Source organism: Camelina sativa, chromosome 1 (assembly GCF_000633955.1).
Source record: "Camelina sativa cultivar DH55 chromosome 1, Cs, whole genome shotgun sequence".
NCBI lineage: Eukaryota > Viridiplantae > Streptophyta > Magnoliopsida > Brassicales > Brassicaceae > Camelina > Camelina sativa.
In genome coordinates, this window is record NC_025685.1 from 10,423,155 (window position 1) to 10,444,476 (window position 21,322).

General features: G+C 38.7%; 4 protein-coding genes and 1 pseudogene across 8 annotated transcripts; 1 reads left to right on the plus strand and 4 right to left on the minus strand.

The window, feature by feature from the left end:
- Nucleotides 1–1,914, minus strand: LOC104706268 (UDP-glycosyltransferase 71B8-like; the record flags this gene model as incomplete). Its single annotated transcript, XM_010422447.2, has 2 exons — nt 1,878–1,914; nt 1–962 (listed from the first exon to the last, which is right to left on the minus strand). Coding segments are annotated over exons 1-2 (999 nt in total), but the record flags the coding sequence as incomplete, so codon positions are not given.
- Nucleotides 2,127–3,801, minus strand: LOC104786888 (UDP-glycosyltransferase 71B8-like). Its single transcript, XM_010512345.2, has one exon. It carries the CDS (start codon nt 3,711–3,713, stop codon nt 2,274–2,276), a length of 1,440 nt encoding a protein of 479 aa, XP_010510647.1. The 5' UTR covers nt 3,714–3,801; the 3' UTR covers nt 2,127–2,273.
- Nucleotides 8,669–12,691, plus strand: LOC104786894 (zinc finger CCCH domain-containing protein 40-like). 5 transcript variants are annotated; one of them, XM_010512369.2, is made up of 12 exons: nt 8,669–8,851; nt 9,124–9,273; nt 10,334–10,444; nt 10,568–10,601; nt 10,707–10,887; nt 11,021–11,077; nt 11,166–11,263; nt 11,396–11,467; nt 11,559–11,776; nt 11,868–12,073; nt 12,248–12,391; nt 12,495–12,691. In XM_010512369.2, exons 2-12 carry the CDS (start codon nt 9,138–9,140, stop codon nt 12,564–12,566), a joined length of 1,329 nt encoding a protein of 442 aa, XP_010510671.1. In that variant the 5' UTR covers nt 8,669–8,851; nt 9,124–9,137; the 3' UTR covers nt 12,567–12,691. The 5 variants fall into 5 exon arrangements, with proteins under 5 accessions (XP_010510671.1, XP_010510662.1, XP_010510678.1 ...); XM_010512360.2 differs by having other exon boundaries at nt 8,670–8,851; nt 9,028–9,273; XM_010512376.2 differs by having other exon boundaries at nt 8,670–8,851; nt 9,028–9,273; nt 12,248–12,385.
- Nucleotides 12,856–15,861, minus strand: LOC104786923 (histone-lysine N-methyltransferase ATXR2-like). Its single transcript, XM_010512402.2, has 14 exons — nt 15,654–15,861; nt 15,455–15,530; nt 14,963–15,362; nt 14,768–14,880; nt 14,647–14,678; nt 14,419–14,552; nt 14,123–14,210; nt 13,939–13,987; nt 13,790–13,844; nt 13,638–13,707; nt 13,477–13,546; nt 13,317–13,393; nt 13,140–13,196; nt 12,856–13,053 (listed from the first exon to the last, which is right to left on the minus strand). Exons 1-14 carry the CDS (start codon nt 15,735–15,737, stop codon nt 12,937–12,939), a joined length of 1,422 nt encoding a protein of 473 aa, XP_010510704.1. The 5' UTR covers nt 15,738–15,861; the 3' UTR covers nt 12,856–12,936.
- LOC104706278 lies at nt 15,976–17,535 on the minus strand (annotated as a pseudogene).

Genomic DNA, 21,322 nt, shown 5'->3' on the forward strand with positions numbered 1-21,322 from the left:
CTCCTCTGCCGTCACCATGACCGTGGCGGCTCCCACCATCTGATCGCCTCGCCAATACTTTCTTATCCTCACGGCTAAGCCAAGCTCCTCCACCATCATGAAAGCGTTGAATTTTTGCTCTGCGTATAACGGCCATGGTGTCATCGGAACACCGAACCAAAGACTCTCGAGGATCGAGTTCCACCCGCCGTGAGTGACAAAACCTCCTATCGCTGGCTTAGCTAGCACGGCCACCTGTGGCGCCCATCCAATCACTTTTCCTATATCCTTTGTCCGCTCAAAGAATCCTTCAGGGAGAATCTCTTCAAGATTCTTGAATTCCCCGGGAAGTTCCTTTTCTATATGGGGAGATGCACGGCGGAGAGACCACAAGAAACGGTGACCGCTTCGCTCAAGGGCGATAGCGATTTCTCTTGCTTGTTCCTCACGAAAGCCTCCTATGCTTCCGAAACAGAGGAACACTACCGACCTAGGTAGTTGCTCGTCAAGCCACCGTAATATCTCCGAACCTTTCTCTTCTTTTGAACTGCCAACATGGTTCTCGAGATGCAATATTGGTCCCACTGTGTAAGCACGAGGAGTATCACCACTCGAGAGGAGAGACTCCAACGCATAAGGTTCAAGCTCAGCAAAAGTATTTACCAAAAAGCCTTTCATCTCTCTGAACCTTCTCGCTTGGTTTACAAACATAGGAAGCCACTCTTTCGTTCCCAAACCGTAAGGAAGACACTTCACCGGATAAGGACGAGACAAACTTGGAACGTCCAACAAGGCTTCCGAGTCCTCAAAATCAGTTTCGGTGGCATTGTATTCCTTCTTATCGTGCAACATCTGGACGTGAAGTCCAAGTGCGAGAACCCCAACGTTCGAGGTGTAAAACAAGTAACACGGAACACCAAACTCGTTAGCCACGTCTATCACCGAGGTACAAAACATGTCCACGACTACACCAGNAAGATATTCTAAGATCCGATTTGTTTTGATTTAGAGAAGATTGATTAGGTATATATGTCAAATATGCTCGGTTATAGTAAATTTAGTTCGATTATGAAGCGAATGAAATGTACATTTCCATTTTCTATATGTGAAAATGTATTATAGGAAGGTTGTATGTTGGGTTTCAATTTGATATATTAAATGATTGTGAGAATATTTTGTCCGGGTTTTGTATTGATTTTTAGAAGATTCGATTAGTGAAATCGGGTTTCAACTTTTGATTTAAAACCGACCCAAGAATTAAGTTTACATAATTAACCTTAATGAGCTTTGGTTAAATGTTCTAACATAAGGGCAGTGTATGGAAATTGTTTGGAAAATATAGGATGAGACAAATTTGTACTCCAAAAATGTTAAGATAAATTAGGAATATACCAAATCTTATTCGGAATTTTCTGAATTGAATATGGTGAGTAATGACGCATATACAAAATTGTTTCGAAATGATTTATAGGGTTCTAATAAAGGAAAATGGTTGACTCGATTTTAAGTATTTTGTTTAGAAATTTTTTATTGTGAAGTAATTAAATATCCAATTAAAATTTACTAAATTATTATCAGCTTAAATTTCAGATAAAAAAGGAATATTCTAGTAAATTTTTAAATATTTTTGAATTTTTTAAAACTTTGTTACCAAATTTAAGAAAATTTCTCCGATTTAATGTAAATTTTCGAGATTTATATAATCTGAAATATTAGGATTTACGAAATTTGGTAGTCTTAAATAATTAAAAAAAAAGTTCTTTCTTTTAAATAGAATAAATTATGAATAAAAAATAGAATAAAATAAAAATTAACTGAGAAAGAAAATTAAATTAATTTCTCTATAAAATAAAAATATATGATGCTTCATGCAGGTGAATCGATCGAACTTGAGATACCCTCACTCAAAGCCCATCCATTTGACCACTCGACCATGACTTATTTTTTCAAAGTAAATCGGAGTAATTGGTTTTATTAGTACCGCAAAACTGGAAAAAATAATTGAAATTAAGATCCGACCCGGTAACCCGCGGGTTTATCCGATTAAAATATAGGATATCGACGTTTTACCCTTAATGAAAATCTATTCTTTAGTCTTGTTTCCAATGACATTATAATGTAATTTTTTATTAGTTAAATGAGTTTACAAATAATAGAAATAATAGTAGGGAGGGATGGTTTGGTATTATTATACCATGATCATTCAAATAAAAGCAACACACGTAGGAGACATGCCACATTGCCATTCCCAAGAGCGTTTCATGCTCCGGTTTATTAGCTAGTTTCAACTTTCATCAAACAATATTCTTCGTAACGTCTTGGATAAATAATTTCAAAGCTGACTGAGACGAACCACGATCCGATAACGCCACGTGACATTTCTCACTCATCTCCATCACTCTCTTCCTCACGTCACTATCCTGCTCCATCAGACACCTGATTCCTCTCTCTACCTCCTCTGCCGTCACCATGACCGTGGCGGCTCCCACCATCTGATCGCCTCGCCAATACTTTCTTATCCTCACGGCTAAGCCAAGCTCCTCCACCATCATGAAAGCGTTGAATTTTTGCTCTGCGTATAACGGCCATGGTGTCATCGGAACACCGAACCAAAGACTCTCGAGGATCGAGTTCCACCCGCCGTGAGTGACAAAACCTCCTATCGCTGGCTTAGCTAGCACGGCCACCTGTGGCGCCCATCCAATCACTTTTCCTATATCCTTTGTCCGCTCAAAGAATCCTTCAGGGAGAATCTCTTCAAGATTCTTGAATTCCCCGGGAAGTTCCTTTTCTATATGGGGAGATGCACGGCGGAGAGACCACAAGAAACGGTGACCGCTTCGCTCAAGGGCGATAGCGATTTCTCTTGCTTGTTCCTCACGAAAGCCTCCTATGCTTCCGAAACAGAGGAACACTACCGACCTAGGTAGTTGCTCGTCAAGCCACCGTAATATCTCCGAACCTTTCTCTTCTTTTGAACTGCCAACATGGTTCTCGAGATGCAATATTGGTCCCACTGTGTAAGCACGAGGAGTATCACCACTCGAGAGGAGAGACTCCAACGCATAAGGTTCAAGCTCAGCAAAAGTATTTACCAAAAAGCCTTTCATCTCCCGGAACCTTCTCGCTTGGTTTACAAACATAGGAAGCCACTCTTTCGTTCCCAAACCGTAAGGAAGACACTTCACAGGATAAGGACGAGACAAACTTGGAACGTCCAACAAGGCTTCCGAGTCCTCAAAATCAGTTTCGGTGGCATTGTATTCCTTCTTATCGTGCAACATCTGGACGTGAAGTCCAAGTGCGAGAACCCCAACGTTCGAGGTGTAAAACAAGTAACACGGAACACCAAACTCGTTAGCCACGTCTATCACCGAGGTACAGAACATGTCCACGACTACACCAGCGAGCCTAGGCGAGTCCGGTAGCCTTGAGTAGCCATCGACGAGTTTCGCAACGGCACGTTTCACCCTCGGGATGTGGTTCTCGACATGTAACTCGGTGGTTGTTTGATCTTCGCAAGAGATCACTTCGTAGTGAAGGCGGTCGTTGGATGCGGCGACGAGGGCTGAGATATAAGCGGAAGCATTGGTGTCGTCTGCTGAAAGAAGAGGAAGGATGATAACGGAGATAGAGAGGCGAGTTTCTCGCTCCGTTAGTAGCTTCGCCATCTCCACTGTTGATCTGAGATGACCAATAACAGGATACGGTACGAAGATTAGCTCAAATTTCATGTTTATTTCTTCTTAATTCTCTCTTTTCTTATTTTTTTTTTCGGTTGCTTTGTTTCAATCGTAAGTGATAAAGCTGATGAGAAGTTATCTTTTATAAGCTTATTTCGTTAGCTCTGTTTATAGGAATAAAAATAAAAATAAAATAATATCTACGTTTGAAATTTTCAAGGCATCGATGGATTTACTTGTTCCTAAGTTTTCTCCAATTAGTTGTCGATAATAAAAAAATAAATTAACGAACAGTTAATCTCAAACTCTGATCACAGGGTATACACGTATAAAACATGCAAACTAACTAGAAGATTATAGTAATAATAATGTATTATTGTTGTGACCATATACGAATATTCATAGAGTTTTTCAATTGCATGCGTTTTAGTTCCCTAGATATTTTGTGAAGTGATGATATTCTCTATTACTACGAGACCGAGAAAAAGTCGCTCCACCACAACAAACGAATCAAACTTCGAACGTGTCTTCCAAGTTTCGGGTCTTCAATCACTTTCATTGACATCAATTTTTCACATAAATATAATGTTGCCAACAATATATACTTTTAATAATTACAACTGATATACTAAAAATAGATTCATGGTGTGAAATAATTTAAACTAGAAAGAGATCATATATTTTCTAGGTGTGAGTAGTATAGTTCCAAGAAAAGATATAGATTCATGCTCAAATCAAATGGGGTTTTATGGGGGCTTTGTTTAGTGCAATAAAAATGAAGAAAATTCAAAAGGGAAGCTTAATTGAACATCAAGATAAAATTAAATGGAAAGCGGATAGGCGCAACCCTCAAGATTAATACCATTGATGTTTATTACAAGACTATATTTATGAATCTATTTGCTTAGACCTATTTAAATGGACTAATGATGTCACTAATCCATGAATTATGTCGTATAAAAGGAAGAACCCATCCGAACCGAAACTAGATATACCTGACCTGAACTTGAAGATCAACAACAGCTGTATGTTCTCTTAACCGAATTCGAATCAAAAACCGAAAATCTCGGTTAGGTGTTAATCCAATGCGTTGTAGACATTTTTTTCCTGCTTCTAGAAGAAATTTTGATCGAATCTTTTTTTTTTGTGTGTGTAAACATTTTATGAGGGTGACAAAGATTCAGAATTTACATAATATGATAATCTGGAACATCATCATTCAGATTATCCAACTTATTTTTGTTATATGGGCCTTTAACTGTGATATATATAACGGGCCGTTTCGTATTATTGGGCTTATCTTCTAAACAAAAAAACCCTAAATCCATCTTCTAAACAAATCGACTGTCACCTTGTTTAGTGGATCCCATGTCTACTTTCGGCGATGTGCCCATCTTGCTTAATGGGCTCATGTCCACTTCCGGCCCGTGTGTCAACCCATATCTGACGGCCGATTTGCTACGTTCAGGAGGCTTTAAAGATTTTTTTTTTCGTTCCTACAAATCACCACATGATATTTCACTGTGTTTGTCTTCACTCGCACAGTTCCGACAATCACTTTCAGAAGGCCAGCCCTCCTGAAACTACTCCAGCTCAAGTATGCTTAACTCTAGAGTTCTTTCAGGACCATTGACAAAAGATAACTGTACTTTGGTGACATATGTGGTCAAATCAATTCTTTTAAATCTTTATGCAAACCGGGATGTCACACTTATGATCGTTCTCTTTTACATAATTACTTATTAAGCAATATTTTTAATTGAGATTAGGTAAGAAATTTAGACGTGATACCTGAATTCTTCTTGAATATTAAATTTTTCTTTAGTTAGTTATAATTAAAATTTTAACAAACTTTCTAACCCCTTTCTAAAGTGGCTAATTACTTCACGGAATCTATAAAGTCTCCATTTGAATATTTAGTTTATATAGTTAGTGGAAATTATACTTTTCAAAACCTCTCAATATATATTTAAACATATCCAAAATTCTCAAAATATCCATCTCATATTATTTATTTATATGTCACATAATATTTTGTCTTTATATGTCTCAAAATATCCATCTCATAATCACATAAATCAGCTAATTAAAATTATTTCTTAATTTTATTTCTCATATAAATTTTAAATTTGAAAAATGAGTTAGAATTGTATTATTTTAAATATATAAAATAAGTATTTGGTACAAAATTGATTTCAAATCTAAATAATGAATTTTAATTCGGTTTTATTTTAAATTATTGTACATATATAACCTAGACATATCTTCTTTATAACATGAAATATTTTCCGTCTCGTCTCATCCTATCCCATCTCATATTGTCCCGTCTTGTCTTGTCTTGTCCCATCTTGTCTTGTCTTGTCTCGTATCCATCATAATTTGTTTTGTCCTATGATCGTTCTCTTTAAATTATTACTCATTAGCCAATGTTTATTAATTTAGACAGAAAACTTGAACTATCCTATGAATGTTTAATTTTTAGTTAGTTAGTTGAAATTATACAAAAACAAATAATAATATTCAAAAACTATCTAATTAATTTTAAAAATACCCAAAATTCTCAGAGTACTGTTCTACCTATAATTCTTAGAATACCCAAATTGGATCATTACATGTCGCATAGTCAACCCTTACGTAAATTAGTGAACATTTGTGGCTTGAATATATTTACCTATATTTTTTAACTCAATAAATTTATCTATAATTTATGTTTTTTTTTTTGAAAAAATCGTTTAGTGCAATAAAAATGAAGAAAATTCAAAAGGGAAGTTTAATTGAACATCAATATAAAATTTGAAGATCAACAACAGCTGTATGTTCTCTTAACGGAATTCGAATCAAAAACCGAAAATCTCGGTTAGGTGTTAATCCAATGCGTTGTAGATAGGGCTGGACATTCGGGCCGTTTCGTATTAATGGGCTTATCTTCTAAACCAAAAAACCCTAAACCCATCTCGTCGCCGCAATGCAATAAGAAAAAAACCCTAATTTCCCAAAGCATCCGTCAGCGTCCGTATGAGTATATATACGCTTCGTCTTCATCTTTTTCTACAACAACAGCAACTGCTTCTGTCTTCTCTTTGATTTTACAATATGCAATTTAGGGTTTAGTTTAAAGATTACATTGATTGATAGAGTTTTGGTTTTTATATGGGGCGTAAAAGAGAGAGAGAGAGAGAGTTGGGGGATATGGTGATGAAACGAATATTTCGTGGACTAGAGTTTCAGATCTGGGCTCTTCACCCAGAATTTGAAGAAACAACCCTTGGCTGTCTGAGTATTCCCCTCTCTTTCTCTCTTTTATTGATTGATTTTTTTTTTTGGTTTTTGAATTTAGCCAATGATGATAAAAATCAATTATCTTAGCGGATTTCAGTGAGGTTCTTTTGAATCAATGATCTGAATTTGTTACACACACTGAGGCTTTTTTTATTATTATTATTACGTTGTTTGTTTAGTTGTTATCTATTGGGGGGGGGAAACTTTAATAAGTTTGCGATGATGATAAAATAGCACGAGGGATTTTAAAAACTATTCCTTTTGGAAAACTTCCACCGTTGGATGTTGGTGTACAAATAAAAGTGTTATACAATATCATAAAGACTAATGTTATGCCAGCTTGAGGCTTAAGATTACCTTTGAGTTTGTTTATTTTGTTATGTTACCCATTAAAATCCTCGTAAATGCCCTTTGCCTTTTAACTTAGTCAAATTGCAGATTTCATCCTGGATGATGAATTCTTTGATCTGTTTGTGTTAAATACGTTTGTCGAAGATCTAAAAACCTATATTTGGATGGAATTTTCTGTTCAAACTCGCCAACTGTTTGGGGATACTGTTGTAATGTTTCCTTTGAAGGATGCAATTTTCGAATTAACCATAGACTATACATTAGTAGACTTGGGATAATGCATTGTTCGGTTTAATGAGATTTGTCTGTGGATCATGTCACGACCTTATTTGGGAGAGTGTTGATCAGTTGTGAGATGAATGATGATGGCTTTTGTTTCTACTAGTTGAATATGGAGGAGGATAAGATCATAGATGGCTCACAACGATTATGAATCCTAGGATTGCAAGTTTTACGAATTGTAATCATACGGTATGGAAGATCAAAGTTCTGGAGTTATGAAACCATAGGCAGATTACCCTTAAAATGAGAGGTGATAAGTAGTTTCAGTCTTTGAGTTTCTTAAGTTGAAGGTGGTGAAAACTCTCAGCTAATGAGAGCTATTATTAATATTTGTCAAATGCATCGTTGTTTTATCTATGGGTGATTTAGTCGGTAATTGTGACAAAGTAAAGAACGTTCTTGTAACAATAGTTTTGTCAAATAATCCCAACACAAGTTCCTAACACTTCTTGTTAAAGAATGGCATTGACGCAATAATTCTGATAAAAGTGTAAGGGACTTGTGTTGGGATCTTCTTGCAACATTTCGTTGTGGAATGCAAATCTCATGTCGAGTTTTACAAATTAACCAGAGAGAGACTAGTAATACTAAGTGGGATCGTGTAACACAAATCGTACATTGTAAAGAGGTGGTGGACAAAGATTGAAAGCATTGTGATTGTCGGCTACAAGTTGAGAAGACTTCTGGGCTCTTCATTCATTGACTTAGTTGTATCACTTGGTTTAAATTTATTTTGGCTCTGTTTTGATTTTCATAATTCCATAAGAGTTTGAATGTATTTTCATATGAAAAAAAGGTCTAATATCTCTAAGTCTTTTCAAAAATCATGACTCATATCTCTAATCCCCCAAATAAATCTTTAGCATTTTCCTCATTTCTCATTCCATATTATTGATAAAAAAAAATTAATAAAAAGAGGAATATGTTCATAATATAAGTAAAAAAAACTGTTATTATTATTATTATTTTTTTAATTTTATTAATGTTTATAGATGGAAACTGAAATGTTCTTTTGTGAAAAGAAAAAAATACCAAAGAGAACAATTTGAGGAAGTAAATCTAAACACTAAAAGATAAAATGGAGATGAATGTACAAAATTATAATAAGAGTTGTAATTGTCAAATACAAACTTATAAGTACATATCTCTCTGCTTTAAAATATATAAATACTCAGGAGGATCGATCCTAAAATTGTTCATTTCTTCTGTTTTCTGCTTCGTTGCCGTTTAATTTCCAAAGAAGAAGAAGACGACAAAAATCGCGTAGAATCGCCATGGTAGGTTTTTGAATTTTCTCTTAGTCTCTTCTTCTTCTTCTTCTTCTTCTTCGTCGCATATTCGTACATAGCTCGGTTTTGTTATATACTGATGATCTTCATACTCTCGCTCGTCTATAATGAATTCTAGGGAAAATTAAATTCCAGTGAGATTGAAGCGTTTGCTTTGGTTTCAGGAACGAGAACGCTGGGGTTGATCTTTATTTGTTTATAGGAGCTTTGCTTGACTTTTGAGATTTTGCTTGACTTTTGAGGTGGTTTTTGATCTGAAGCTTTGTTTAAATCAATGATGTCTGGGTCGAGTATGTATAAGACGAAGCTTTGTAACTTGTTTAAGAAGACTGGTAACTGTTCGAGGCCTAATTGTTCGTTTGCTCATGGTACTGTTGAGCTCCGTCGTCCTGGGGACTCTTCATTTCCTGGTAATGGTTTCGTTTTTATGCTTTCTGAATAAGCTATTGTTTTACATATTCGGGTTAATCTGTGGAAGGATTCATGAACTTTCAGTAGATTAGGTCTCTTTGCTTGGAGTTTTGTATCATTCTTTGATGATTCTGTGAAGTAATCTTTCTCTTGGAGCTTATGTGGTTCAATGCACCTTTTTAGTGATATGATTGGATAAAACGTGCTCTGTTTACAGTGGTATCAGTGTTATACTTTGCTTTCGATTTGGTTTATTCTCCATATAAAGTTTTGTACTCGTTTTTGCTGACTAGTTTTGTTCTACGGAATCATTCGGGAATATTGGATGTTGTTCCATTTGCAGAAAGGGATTAGTACTGCTGGTCTTTCTGGATGATATTTATATTGGTTTTCTTTTGGAGTGGGAGTCTGCTGGTTTTTTCTTAGCTGTTATCTATATTGGTTTTCTTATTGATCTTGAAAGCACCATTCTTTTTCAAGAAAATCTAGTATGGGCTTTCCGGGGGTATTCTACAACCATGGTTCTCAGACTTCCAACATTTGGTGGCAAGCAATGCTTGTTGTTAGGATTTATCAATTCCTGTTGTTATGACTTCTGGCAATTTTCATGCTGCCAGTTATGTATAATGGTCTCTCAAGTGGTTTCTTGGATCAAGGAATATGCAGAATATGGGGGTTTGATTGTCAGAAGGAATTGAACATCAAATTTTGGTGGATTTTGTTTGTGATATTATATGGATCTTCAAGATTGGTTCTTATTTTCTCATGTTCAACATAATCTGAAGCATTCTCAACCTATTATTTATTGATGAGATACTGTGACTTCCCACTTATTTAGTGCCCAGTGTGGTTTTTTCTCCAACTGCTGGTAAGAAGAGGACATTATTTTGTAGTCTCTTTGAACTGGCTAGTAAGCACCACTACGTTTATGTTACTTGTAGTTTCTGTATCTTATCCAAGTGTTGTTGACTGGCATGGCATGATTCTGACTGTTTGAAATGGAGTTCACATATGTACTACAAGTACGCTTTACAGCAAAGTCTGTTTCGTCTAATGCAGGCAGACGTCACAATATGGATAGTGACTTAAGAGATAGACTTGGTAGACAGTTTTCTCCAGAGCGGAGACCTTCTTTAGACAGAAGTGGAAGAAGGCTACAAAGATTTAGTGGTAAGATCTGCAACTTTAGGTTTTTGGAGTTCTGTTGTCATTAGACACAGTTAAAATTCTCTGTCAACTTCTCGTTCTGTATTACTTTCTTATGATTATTACCGATGTAATTCAAATATTCAGGACATGAAAATGCTAGGCCATTTGAGTTCCGGAGGTATTTCTTCCCTCCTTTTTGGTTATGCTCATGCTATTTGAAATTTCAGTGGTAATTTGATGGTCATGCTTTAAAAGTGCGACTTTTTATCTCTTATTATCACAGAGATAAAGACTACAGGGAGAACCATAGATTTGATGAACGACGTGATTATGCTGGTGGTTTGAAAGTCGGGAATAGGATTGAAGGCAGGGCAGAAGATGGAAGAAGTAAGTTTCAGGGTTACAATAACGTTGAAGATGGAAGAAATAAGTTTCAGGGTTACAGTAACGTTCTGGAAGAGCAGGTTTGAAACTTTCATTTTCTTGGTTGGGATTTTGTTGAGGACTTGATTCTCGTTTTATCTTAGTCCTAATGTTTAGTGGATAATTTTTGTAAAGACTTGCTAAATGACCAGAGTCCGATTTGTCTATTGGCAGTTAAAAGATGTAGAGATGGATGTTAAAACGCTTACTGATGACAAACTACGGTTGGAGGTAAATTTCTCCATTCCACAATTTTGTTTGATTGCATGGTACACACGATTTAATTGACATATGATTGGCACATTTATTTGTCTCAAAGGCTTCCGTTGAAAGGAAGGCACATGAAGTAGACATTCTTACTTCTAGGATTGAGGAGCTTGAGACCCAGTTAGACAGAGAGAAAGAGGAATGTAGGAGGTAATGACTATTTCCTCCTTGATGTTTGCTTGAAATCAATTGTGACGCGATATTCTTGCAATGACGATATTTGGCAAAATCTGAGCTTACTCTTGTAGTGACAAGTGTTGTTCCAATTCTTTTGTATGTCAGGATTACTTCAAGCACGAAGAAATTTGTGAAAGAGTATAACCGCTTCTTGAGGGCACAAGATGATCTAAAGAGGCAAGGCATTTAATCCCTATTTCTGATTGTGTCTTATATAAGTATGAATAAATTTCATCCACTAATACGATGCTTTGTCAAATCTATATAGGTCAGAAGCCCGTCTTCAAAAATTGGGAAACCAACTTAGTACATATCTTGCTGAAAGTGAAGGCATTAATAGGGATGTAAATGTGGATATTGTGAGCGATGAAGAGAACAATGGTCGAAATTTGAGAACCGTTTGTGATCCACAGAATGAGTTGCAGAATATGCCTAGGAAAAAGCGTTATGTGGATCAGTATACTACGAAAGAAACTGTTGAAGATGGTAAAACTTATCTGTACTTTCATCTGTGTTTAAACTAATTCTTGGAACAGCAGTTCATAGAGACGCTATAAACTTTCTCCATGTGTTTCAGGCTTCATAGGAAGAGGTGAAGAAGAGAAGATGGAGAAGGAGAAGGAGAAGAAGAGACCTTCTCGTTGGAATATGGGTTCATCAAAATCATATTCCAAAGAAGAAAGTGGAGCGTGGAACGATGAAGACACAATTAACAAGTCCTCATCAAAGGAAGACAACTGGAAAAGAAGAAGGTTTTCTATTGGCACCTCATCTACTGACAAGGTACGACGTTCTTCTTCTTCTTCCTCAGAAATGGTGTTCACCTGAACTGTAAGGAGATCGACATTGGGGCTCAAGTTGATTCTTAAAGCTTCTGATAATCTTTCACGTTAAAGATGTTTTTTTTGTTAAAAGCGAAGATAATAATAGACTTGCTGCATTGTTCCGGTGCTGCAGGTAATATCGTCTACAAGCATGGCAGCTCAAGCATTTGATGATGTTGCAGAATTTGAGGAAGATAATCCTGAAGCAGCCAAAAGCTCTCCCCTCATATCCCTTCCTCCACCCCCACCTTTCAGAGAAACCCATGTTCAGGTAAACGTAAGTAGATTCTCGAAAACTTATGCTCGTAAACTAACTTCCACCGGAATATAATTATCCGGATATGATGATCTTCACAAAATCTCGTGTGCTTTGTGTTCAGGGAGACGAGGATGACGAAAACGTTGATGTGATGGAACAGGGGAAAGCCAATGACCTTGATGATTCCATCTGATCATAATAACCGCTAAAATTTGAACACTGAAAAAAAGCCTGTTGTTTTAAAGTAATCTTCTGGGGTTTTATAGGCGAGCTTTACATTTTATTCGGTGCAATATTAACAATGATTAGAATCGGTAACATGCTTCTGCTTCTGTTCATCATCTTTAGATATATATATATATATATATATGACCTTTGACTTCGGTAATTTATAAAAAATAGTATCAACTATTGCTAAGCATACTTTTTCTTTCAGTAGCGAGTTCCTTCAACCGTCAGAAAAATTTCCCTAACGCGCATAATTTGATTAAACAGTGATCTGATCACTATAAAGGCAAAATTGACAGTTTCTCTGTTCTTTTAAAAACATAAAAATTTAGTCTTCAAACTGATGAAGAATCTTCCACACACTTAGAGCACTTGCAACTGAAACCATAGTCTGCAAGTAATGTTTGTCTCTCTTTGTACGGAAGCTCCTCGTCTATATATGAAATCGTCACCTGTTGTTTTTTTTACATGTGGAACTCAAATGTCAAAAACAAGTTCTCTTTTCCAAAATATCTACGATTAGAGAGAAGATGCATACCTCTTCGTTCTTGCTGATGCGTCTTAAAGCAATTATAACTGCTTGTCCGTCTCTGTCCTGCGAAACACACAAGACAAAGAGTTCCACATGGAGGAATCGAGCTCAGTCCCAAAAAGTGTCGATGAAAATTCTCAATCTTTAGATTTGTAGACCATAAAGAGGATGTAAGAAAGATACCTCTTCTCGTTTGAAGGCTTTTGCATTAGGGCAACAAGAATGGTTCATACAGCTCTGCAGAGGGAAGAAGGCCGTTCCTAAACACAAACAATGTCAAATCTTGGTTACAAGTTACATAACTCCTATGTTTTATGATAACAATGTTTCTTTCATTTCTAACCTTGGCAACAGTCAGAGTACTCATCGCCAAGAGCATCTAGAAACGGTCTCGTGACTTCCTCCGCTTCTTCCTATGATAATGAGAATAACAAACTGGTAAGAGTCAACAGATTTTGGTCAAAGAACAACAACAATGGGTCGAATGCGTTATTCTTTTCAGACCTTTTCTGCATCAGGAAGATCATCAATGTACAAGAAATAGTCCTCTACTGGTGATGCTACCACCAAGTCTCTGCCAAAGATCAAACATCTTGTGGGTAAAATCATTGTAAATGTAAGGATATAAACAGGAACTGACAAGGGACAACTCTTACAGGTTATTCAGCTCAAACATGCCAATGATATTCCCGTAGATTTCAAGGGAGAAAACTTTCCAGCGTTAAGGAATGACACCTCTGTGAGTATAATATATAAACAAAACGACGGTACATGTAATATATAAAACTTGACGAGGGGGGGATACGGGCTTCACATTCTTTGTCAAATATGGCCGACTTCAGGAGCTCCAAAGACTGCAGATAAAAAAATGCAATTTGGTTGGCAAAACAGTCAGGATGCGCAGCTGATGAAACTGCAATTGTGATCTCTACACAAAGCACAGCAAGTAAAACGAACACTCGAGCGATATGTACAACTGCAATACCTACCGTATATGCAAGATTCTTTATCTGCATCCTGAAGGCTCCTTCATCAGAAGGATCAACATCATCTGGCAATGCGATGCAGTCCCACCACCTACCAAACATAAGAATAGAGTTTTAGATATTTCATATGAGGCATAGATATATCACACAAGGAACCTGTGTTATATATGGTCACGAGTTACTGTATGTAATTTGGATCAGTTCCATCACATTTAGAAACATAGAGAAAGAAAAACAAAGTGATTTAACGTTCTTCATCAATAGTGAAAGACTATATCTAATGGCACATCATGTTGTACCTTCTTTTGTATCCAAGAGATACTGGTTTCCATGCCTCCAAGAGTAGCGACTGATTTGGCTCACTCTGTTTTGCTTTTTTGTTCACGTGCGCTGCTTTCAACTTCCTGTACCTTAGAATGGTAAAGGCAATCGCCTAGCCATAATACATTATCCAGAACTGGTTGGTTTCGTTTCATTATAATGAAAAGGAAAGGGTATATATACATAACAACTGATACAAGATATACCTTGGCAGCCAGGACAAAAATATCGTTCGTATCTGCAAATTAAGAAATGAGAAGATATAAATAAAGTTACCACCGCAAGACTGAAAAAGCCAATTTCAAAGAGTCTAAGAATAATTTTTACCATTAGCATGTCTTATAAAATCTCCAAGCGCCTCTCTAGATATTGATTCAGACCTCTCACCAGTGCAAAGTAAAGAGTGAGAACTTTCCCAATCTGCCTCAGCGCATGATTCACTGTGTCATATTGAAACAGCACACTAGTATTACGACACATGTGGAAACAATACTGATTGAAGACATCAAAAATCTCAATTACCTACAGTAGAAAGCCTCTTGACATCCTCCAGGACACGAAAGAGGCGAAGGCAAAGGGAACTTATCAGTTAGCGGCAATGTCAATTCGCCACTCATCAGAGAGCTAACAACTCCTTTTGGAAGAGTATGATGGCTTGAACTGCTTCCACCACATTGTTCCTCGTTTCCATTGTCTTCATCTTCTTCGCTTCCAGATGATGAATCACCGTCGCAACAACCAGAAAGACCAAGGTTCTTAAAATAGAGTTTCCGGCCAATTTGTTTCTCGATTGATCCAACGAACCGGAAACAAAAACTGCAAACCAAACAGTCCATCTTGTTGGATGAATGCTGGATGCCAACAAGAATCTCATCTTTCAGAATGAGTTCATTTTCTTGAAACTCTGAACTTGCATAAACACCTAACCGATTCCAAGAAATAAATCAGAGATTCACTATAAACAAAGATCGAGATTCTTAAAATCTATACAAGAATCAAAACCAAGAAATCAACCTTTCCCAGTGGTACCATTGTGTTTCACTTCAATTTCATTGCATCCTCTACTAGTTATAAGCTTGTTAAAATACTCCTGAACAACAAAATTGAGAAACCAGAATCGGACTCGGTCACTATAAGTTTCATCGGAGATTAGCATCGTCGAACATGCTTATATATATATATATATAAAGAGAGAGAGAGAGAGGGAATTTGCCTGCAGTTGGGGAGTTGGAAGCGGAGCAAGAAGAGCGGCGGCATCAGCGGTGCTATTCTCGTCGGTTTTGTAAACGGGATCCATTAAAGTGGCTGGAGATTTTTCTCGCGCGGCGGCGCGTCTGTAATTTAATTTTTGGTGTTATTTTGAAACTGTTTGGGTCCAAAGACGAGAGAGAGACTCTTCGGAGTGGAGATGGATTGACCCGGACCGGACCCATACCCGTCCTCCGTTTTTCGTATTCACCAAATTATTTATTTGGAAATTTTAGTTTACTTTTTTAAAAAAAATTGTTGTCTAATTAATAATCATTGTGTAAAAAAAAAAATTTCAAAATGATTTGGGTTTTGATGGTAGTCAAATAAGTGAAAACTCTAGAAAGTGTTGTTTTGATCGCAGTCACCGATGACGTCGTCCATGAAGCCTGCCTCCGCTTCTCTGAGTTGACTCAGTCCGAAGACGTCCAAGTCAACACGGAGATTTTCCCGGACGACGTCATTGCAGTGCCTTATGATGCGCAACAAGTCGACGGCGAGAATCCAAACCTTTACTTCCACAGAGACGACGTGATAATATAACGACAAATGATAAAATAAGTAGATAAAATAAGTAGATCTGGTTCAAACATAGATAAAAGATAAATTAAGTAGAAAATAGTAAAGAAACAGTGGTTCAAAGTTCAAACATAGACCACAAAACACACAGGATATTTAAATACTTTCGGTATGAATGAATGAATTAAGGCACTCCCCTGCACCTTGGACAGCACCATCGACAGTAGGTTGGGTGGGTAGCTGGCCCAGCCAAGACAACAAAGGACCCTCTAGACCTTTTTTTTTTTTTTTTGGTCTTAACGTGAAGATTCCATGTCAAATTAGAGTTTACATAGTTAGATACCGATTATAAAAAATAACCCATTACCATGAAAAACTAACATAAAATTTTACTAAAAGGGATAAGAGAGACGGCTAAAGTAAACTTCCAGGAGAGAGGTTGGCTGCGAGACGATTCCAGGAAATGAGAGGAGGCGACTTCGCAACGTACGATCAATAGAGAGGCGGAGATATGTGGCAGAGCATTCGGCAGATGAGAAGATCCTGGCATTTCGTTCCTTCCAGATGTGATAAATCACAGTCTGAAACAAAAGCTTGATGCTGGTGATTGCCTTGGCGACATGCGATTGACAGAGATTGAGAATCCATGCAGGAATATCTGAAAGAGTAAGAGGAGGATTGGGAAAGAACTTAGCAGCAAAGAACCCCCAGAGGTTTGTGGAGAATGGACAAGTGAAGAAAAGGTGCTCGTGTGTCTCAATCCCATTGGGACAAAGAACACAAGATGCAGGGATATTCAACCCCCAACTACGCAGCCTATCTCTTGTTGGAAGGCGAGAGAGAATAGCCAACCATGTAATAAAGGCAAACCTTGGCACATGCTCTTTGAACCACACAGCCTTAGCCCAAGGGACGACCGAATAATGAATCCTTAGCTGCTCCCATGTCTCTTTGGCAGAGAAACAGGGGCGATATAATCCTGCAGCGTTACGCCAAAGGTAGGAATCCCAACCTTTACTATCCAAGGGAGCAGGGAGTTCAGTAAGAGCAATCAAAAGCGCTTGAAAGTTATCTGATCGAGCAGGCGGTAGTACCCAATCCCCATTTCTCGAAGCGGTGATAATATGCGCATCCTTACTAATACGGAGTTGTCTTGGACCAGATTCACCTAGGAAGGTAATAAGCTGACCAAACTCAGTCCATGAGTCAAACTAGAATGAGGCAGAACGCCCATCACCCACTTCACACTTGAGATACTCAGTGATAATGGGTTTGAGCTGCAATATGCTGTTCACCGTTTTAGAGAAACGATTAGCCTCCTTTGTCAGTCAATAACTCCTTTTCGAAAAGATATTTCCTGTAAGCCAGACAACCCATAATGAACCAGAACGGGAAAAGAAGTTCCAGACTAACTTGAGCCTGAAGACCAGCTGAAAATCTTCCAGGAGTCTGATGCCCAATCCCCCTTCAAGCTTAGGTCTACACACATCTGCCCAAGCTACTCAAGCCCCTGACGCCGAGCCAGTCTTGTTTTTCCAGAGAAAAGCAGAGCATAAAGAATCCACTTTAACGTAGAAGCGTTTTGGCATCACAAAAACACTGCTCCAGAAGTTCACCATACCATATATAACCGATGATATCAGCCTGATTTTTCCGGCAAAGGATAGAAATTTGGCGGTCCAAGAGTGAAGCTTACTCGTGATTCGCTCCAGAAAGGGTTGTAGCATGGCAAAGGTGATCCTTGTTGTACTGAGAGGCAAGCCGAGGTACCGAGTGGGAAAAGAACTTCGCCGGATACCAGAGAGCACAGCCAAGGATTGAGCATCATCCTCCAAATAACCACCAAAAAAGATTTCCGACTTGGACAGATTCATATCAAGACCGGACATCTCCTTGAACCTGCTCATAACCTCCGCAATTCCAGTAAGGGATCGTCTTGAGCCATTAGAGAATACCAAGAGATCGTCCGCAAACAATAAGTGGGTAATTCTAGGTGTAGAGCACCTTGGATGCAACTCAATTTGGCCATTATCCACAGCTTTTTCCAGAAGTTTAGAAAGAGCCTCCATCACCATAATGAAGAGGTAAGGAGACAAAGGGTCTCCCTGCCTTAGACCTTTCTTTCCTTTGAAAAAACCCGCAAGTTCACCATTTATAGCGATCGAGAATCTTGGAGAAGATATACACTCCCTAATCCAACAGGAGAATAGAGGCGGGAAACCATGTGCATCTAGTAACTTGAGAACAAAGTCCCAGCAGACGGTATCAAACGATTTTCTAATATCCACCTTAAGCATACAACTATGGGGAGAGGAAGGTCAGTTGTAGTGCCTTATGAATTCAGATGCAAGAAGAACATTCTCCCCAAGTAGCCTACCCTTCAGGAAAGCTGCTTGATTAGGAGAAACACAGACCTGCAGAATGGGCTTGAGCCGGTTAGCAATTATCTTAGAAATGATCTTGTAAACCAAATTGCAGCAACTGATGGGTCTGTAGTCTCCTAGCTTGCAAGCTTCAGGGAATTTGGGAATCAGAGCAATCTTTGTAGTGTTGAAATCTTTAAGGAGCCTCCCATTTCGAAAAAATTCCTGCACCGCCCCAACAATGTCACTGCCTACTGTACTCCAAGAGGCTCTGAGGAACTCCACGGAATAACCATCCGGACCAGGATATTTGTCCAAAGGCAGAGCAAATACTGTGCGAATTATCTCCTCCTCAGAAACCGCAGCCTCCAAGGAAGATTTGTGGGCTTCGGAGCATCTGAAGGGGAGCAGCTCAGCAAGGGAGGATGAAGAGCATGGGGATTGAGCCAAAGTGGTGGTCCCTAAGATCTCCTCAAAATAAGCAGAAGCGTGAGACTTAATCTCAGATATGTCAGATAATCTCCTTCCACTTTGATCCTGAAGAAAATGAATATGGTTTTTATTTAACCTTGCTGAGAGCGTTTTATGGAAGAACTTAGTATTCCGGTCACCAAGGTGCATCCATTTAGCGCGAGATCTAGCTCTGGGGTGGAGGCTGTGAGGATAGCTCTGTGTAACTCATCCAANTATAGCGATCGAGAATCTTGGAGAAGATATACACTCCCTAATCCAACAGGAGAATAGAGGCGGGAAACCATGTGCATCTAGTAACTTGAGAACAAAGTCCCAGCAGACGGTATCAAACGATTTTCTAATATCCACCTTAAGCATACAACTATGGGGAGAGGAAGGTCAGTTGTAGTGCCTTATGAATTCAGATGCAAGAAGAACATTCTCCCCAAGTAGCCTACCCTTCAGGAAAGCTGCTTGATTAGGAGAAACACAGACCTGCAGAATGGGCTTGAGCCGGTTAGCAATTATCTTAGAAATGATCTTGTAAACCAAATTGCAGCAACTGATGGGTCTGTAGTCTCCTAGCTTGCAAGCTTCAGGGAATTTGGGAATCAGAGCAATCTTTGTAGTGTTGAAATCTTTAAGGAGCCTCCCATTTCGAAAAAATTCCTGCACCGCCCCAACAATGTCACTGCCTACTGTACTCCAAGAGGCTCTGAGGAACTCCACGGAATAACCATCCGGACCAGGATATTTGTCCAAAGGCAGAGCAAATACTGTGCGAATTATCTCCTCCTCAGAAACCGCAGCCTCCAAGGAAGATTTGTGGGCTTCGGAGCATCTGAAGGGGAGCAGCTCAGCAAGGGAGGATGAAGAGCATGGGGATTGAGCCAAAGTGGTGGTCCCTAAGATCTCCTCAAAATAAGCAGAAGCGTGAGACTTAATCTCAGATATGTCAGATAATCTCCTTCCACTTTGATCCTGAAGAAAATGAATATGGTTTTTATTTAACCTTGCTGAGAGCGTTTTATGGAAGAACTTAGTATTCCGGTCACCAAGGTGCATCCATTTAGCGCGAGATCTAGCTCTGGGGTGGAGGCTGTGAGGATAGCTCTGTGTAACTCATCCAGTCTGGATTCTTCAACTTTCACTCTTTCAGAAATACCACTAAAATGCCGCTTGTTCAGTCTGCGGAGAGCCGGCTTTAGTGCTTTCAAGGTCTTGTAAACCTTGAATTGATTGGAACCACTCACAGCATTACAGTTCCAAGATTGACTTACCACTTCTGTATACTCCGGGTGGTCGATGACATGGTGGAAGAATTGAAAAGGCTTCAGAATAAAGCGTCTTGATTGTGGAACACTGAACCAAATAGGAGTGTGGTCAGATTGTTTTGGGTCTAGCCACTCTGCAAACGCCTCCAGAAAGGTAGAGGCCCATTCTTGGTTAATCAAGGCGTGATCAATCTTCTTAGAAATCTTATGCCCGTCACTACAGTTCCACCAAGAGAAAAGAAGCCCCTTGGCCTGAGCTTCAAATAAGTGCATCCTGGAGAGCCAAATTCATGTCCTCCATTCCTGACAAATCAACCTCCGAGTTAAGATGATCTGAATGCTGCGAAACACGCAGAATTTGGTTAAAGTCACCAAGAACTGCCCACGGTGAATGAGAGACAGGTGTGGTGGCACTAATGCTGACCAAATCCTCCCAGAGAGACGTTCTTTGCTCAACCAGATTGAAGCCGTAGACAAATGAGACAGTGAGACTTAGGTTATCCGTAGGCAGAAAGACACCGCATGTTACCATTTGGGCCGAGGCATGGTAAACCACCAGAGAGATATGCGGATCCCAAACAACCACAATTCTAGCAGAGTTGTGATGATCAAAGTTACCAAAAAATTTCTAACCAATCGGAATAACACTCTCAATTCTCCTTAAGTTTACTTCTCTAATATGAGTCTCCAAAAAAGCGCCAAAAAGAGGCTTACGGATATTAATCCAATCCTTCGTCATAGTCTGACGCGAACCGCTGTTCAATCCTCTTACGTTCCACACAAAAAAACATAGTGGTAATGGGTTATTAATGAATCGAGGCAGCTTTGCGGCTGGACCTACGACGAGACACCAAAATGAAGGGGATGTCAAACTCCCCCGTAACTGATTGAATATGACTGCAACTGACCAAGCCTTGGGTAGGGATCTCAGCAGCAGTCTTCTCCTGATCTGATCCCAAATTTGAGGTGGTGTTGGAGTTGGCGGCTTCTCGTTCTGGTGCAACAGGGGTGAGAAACCGCGAGCC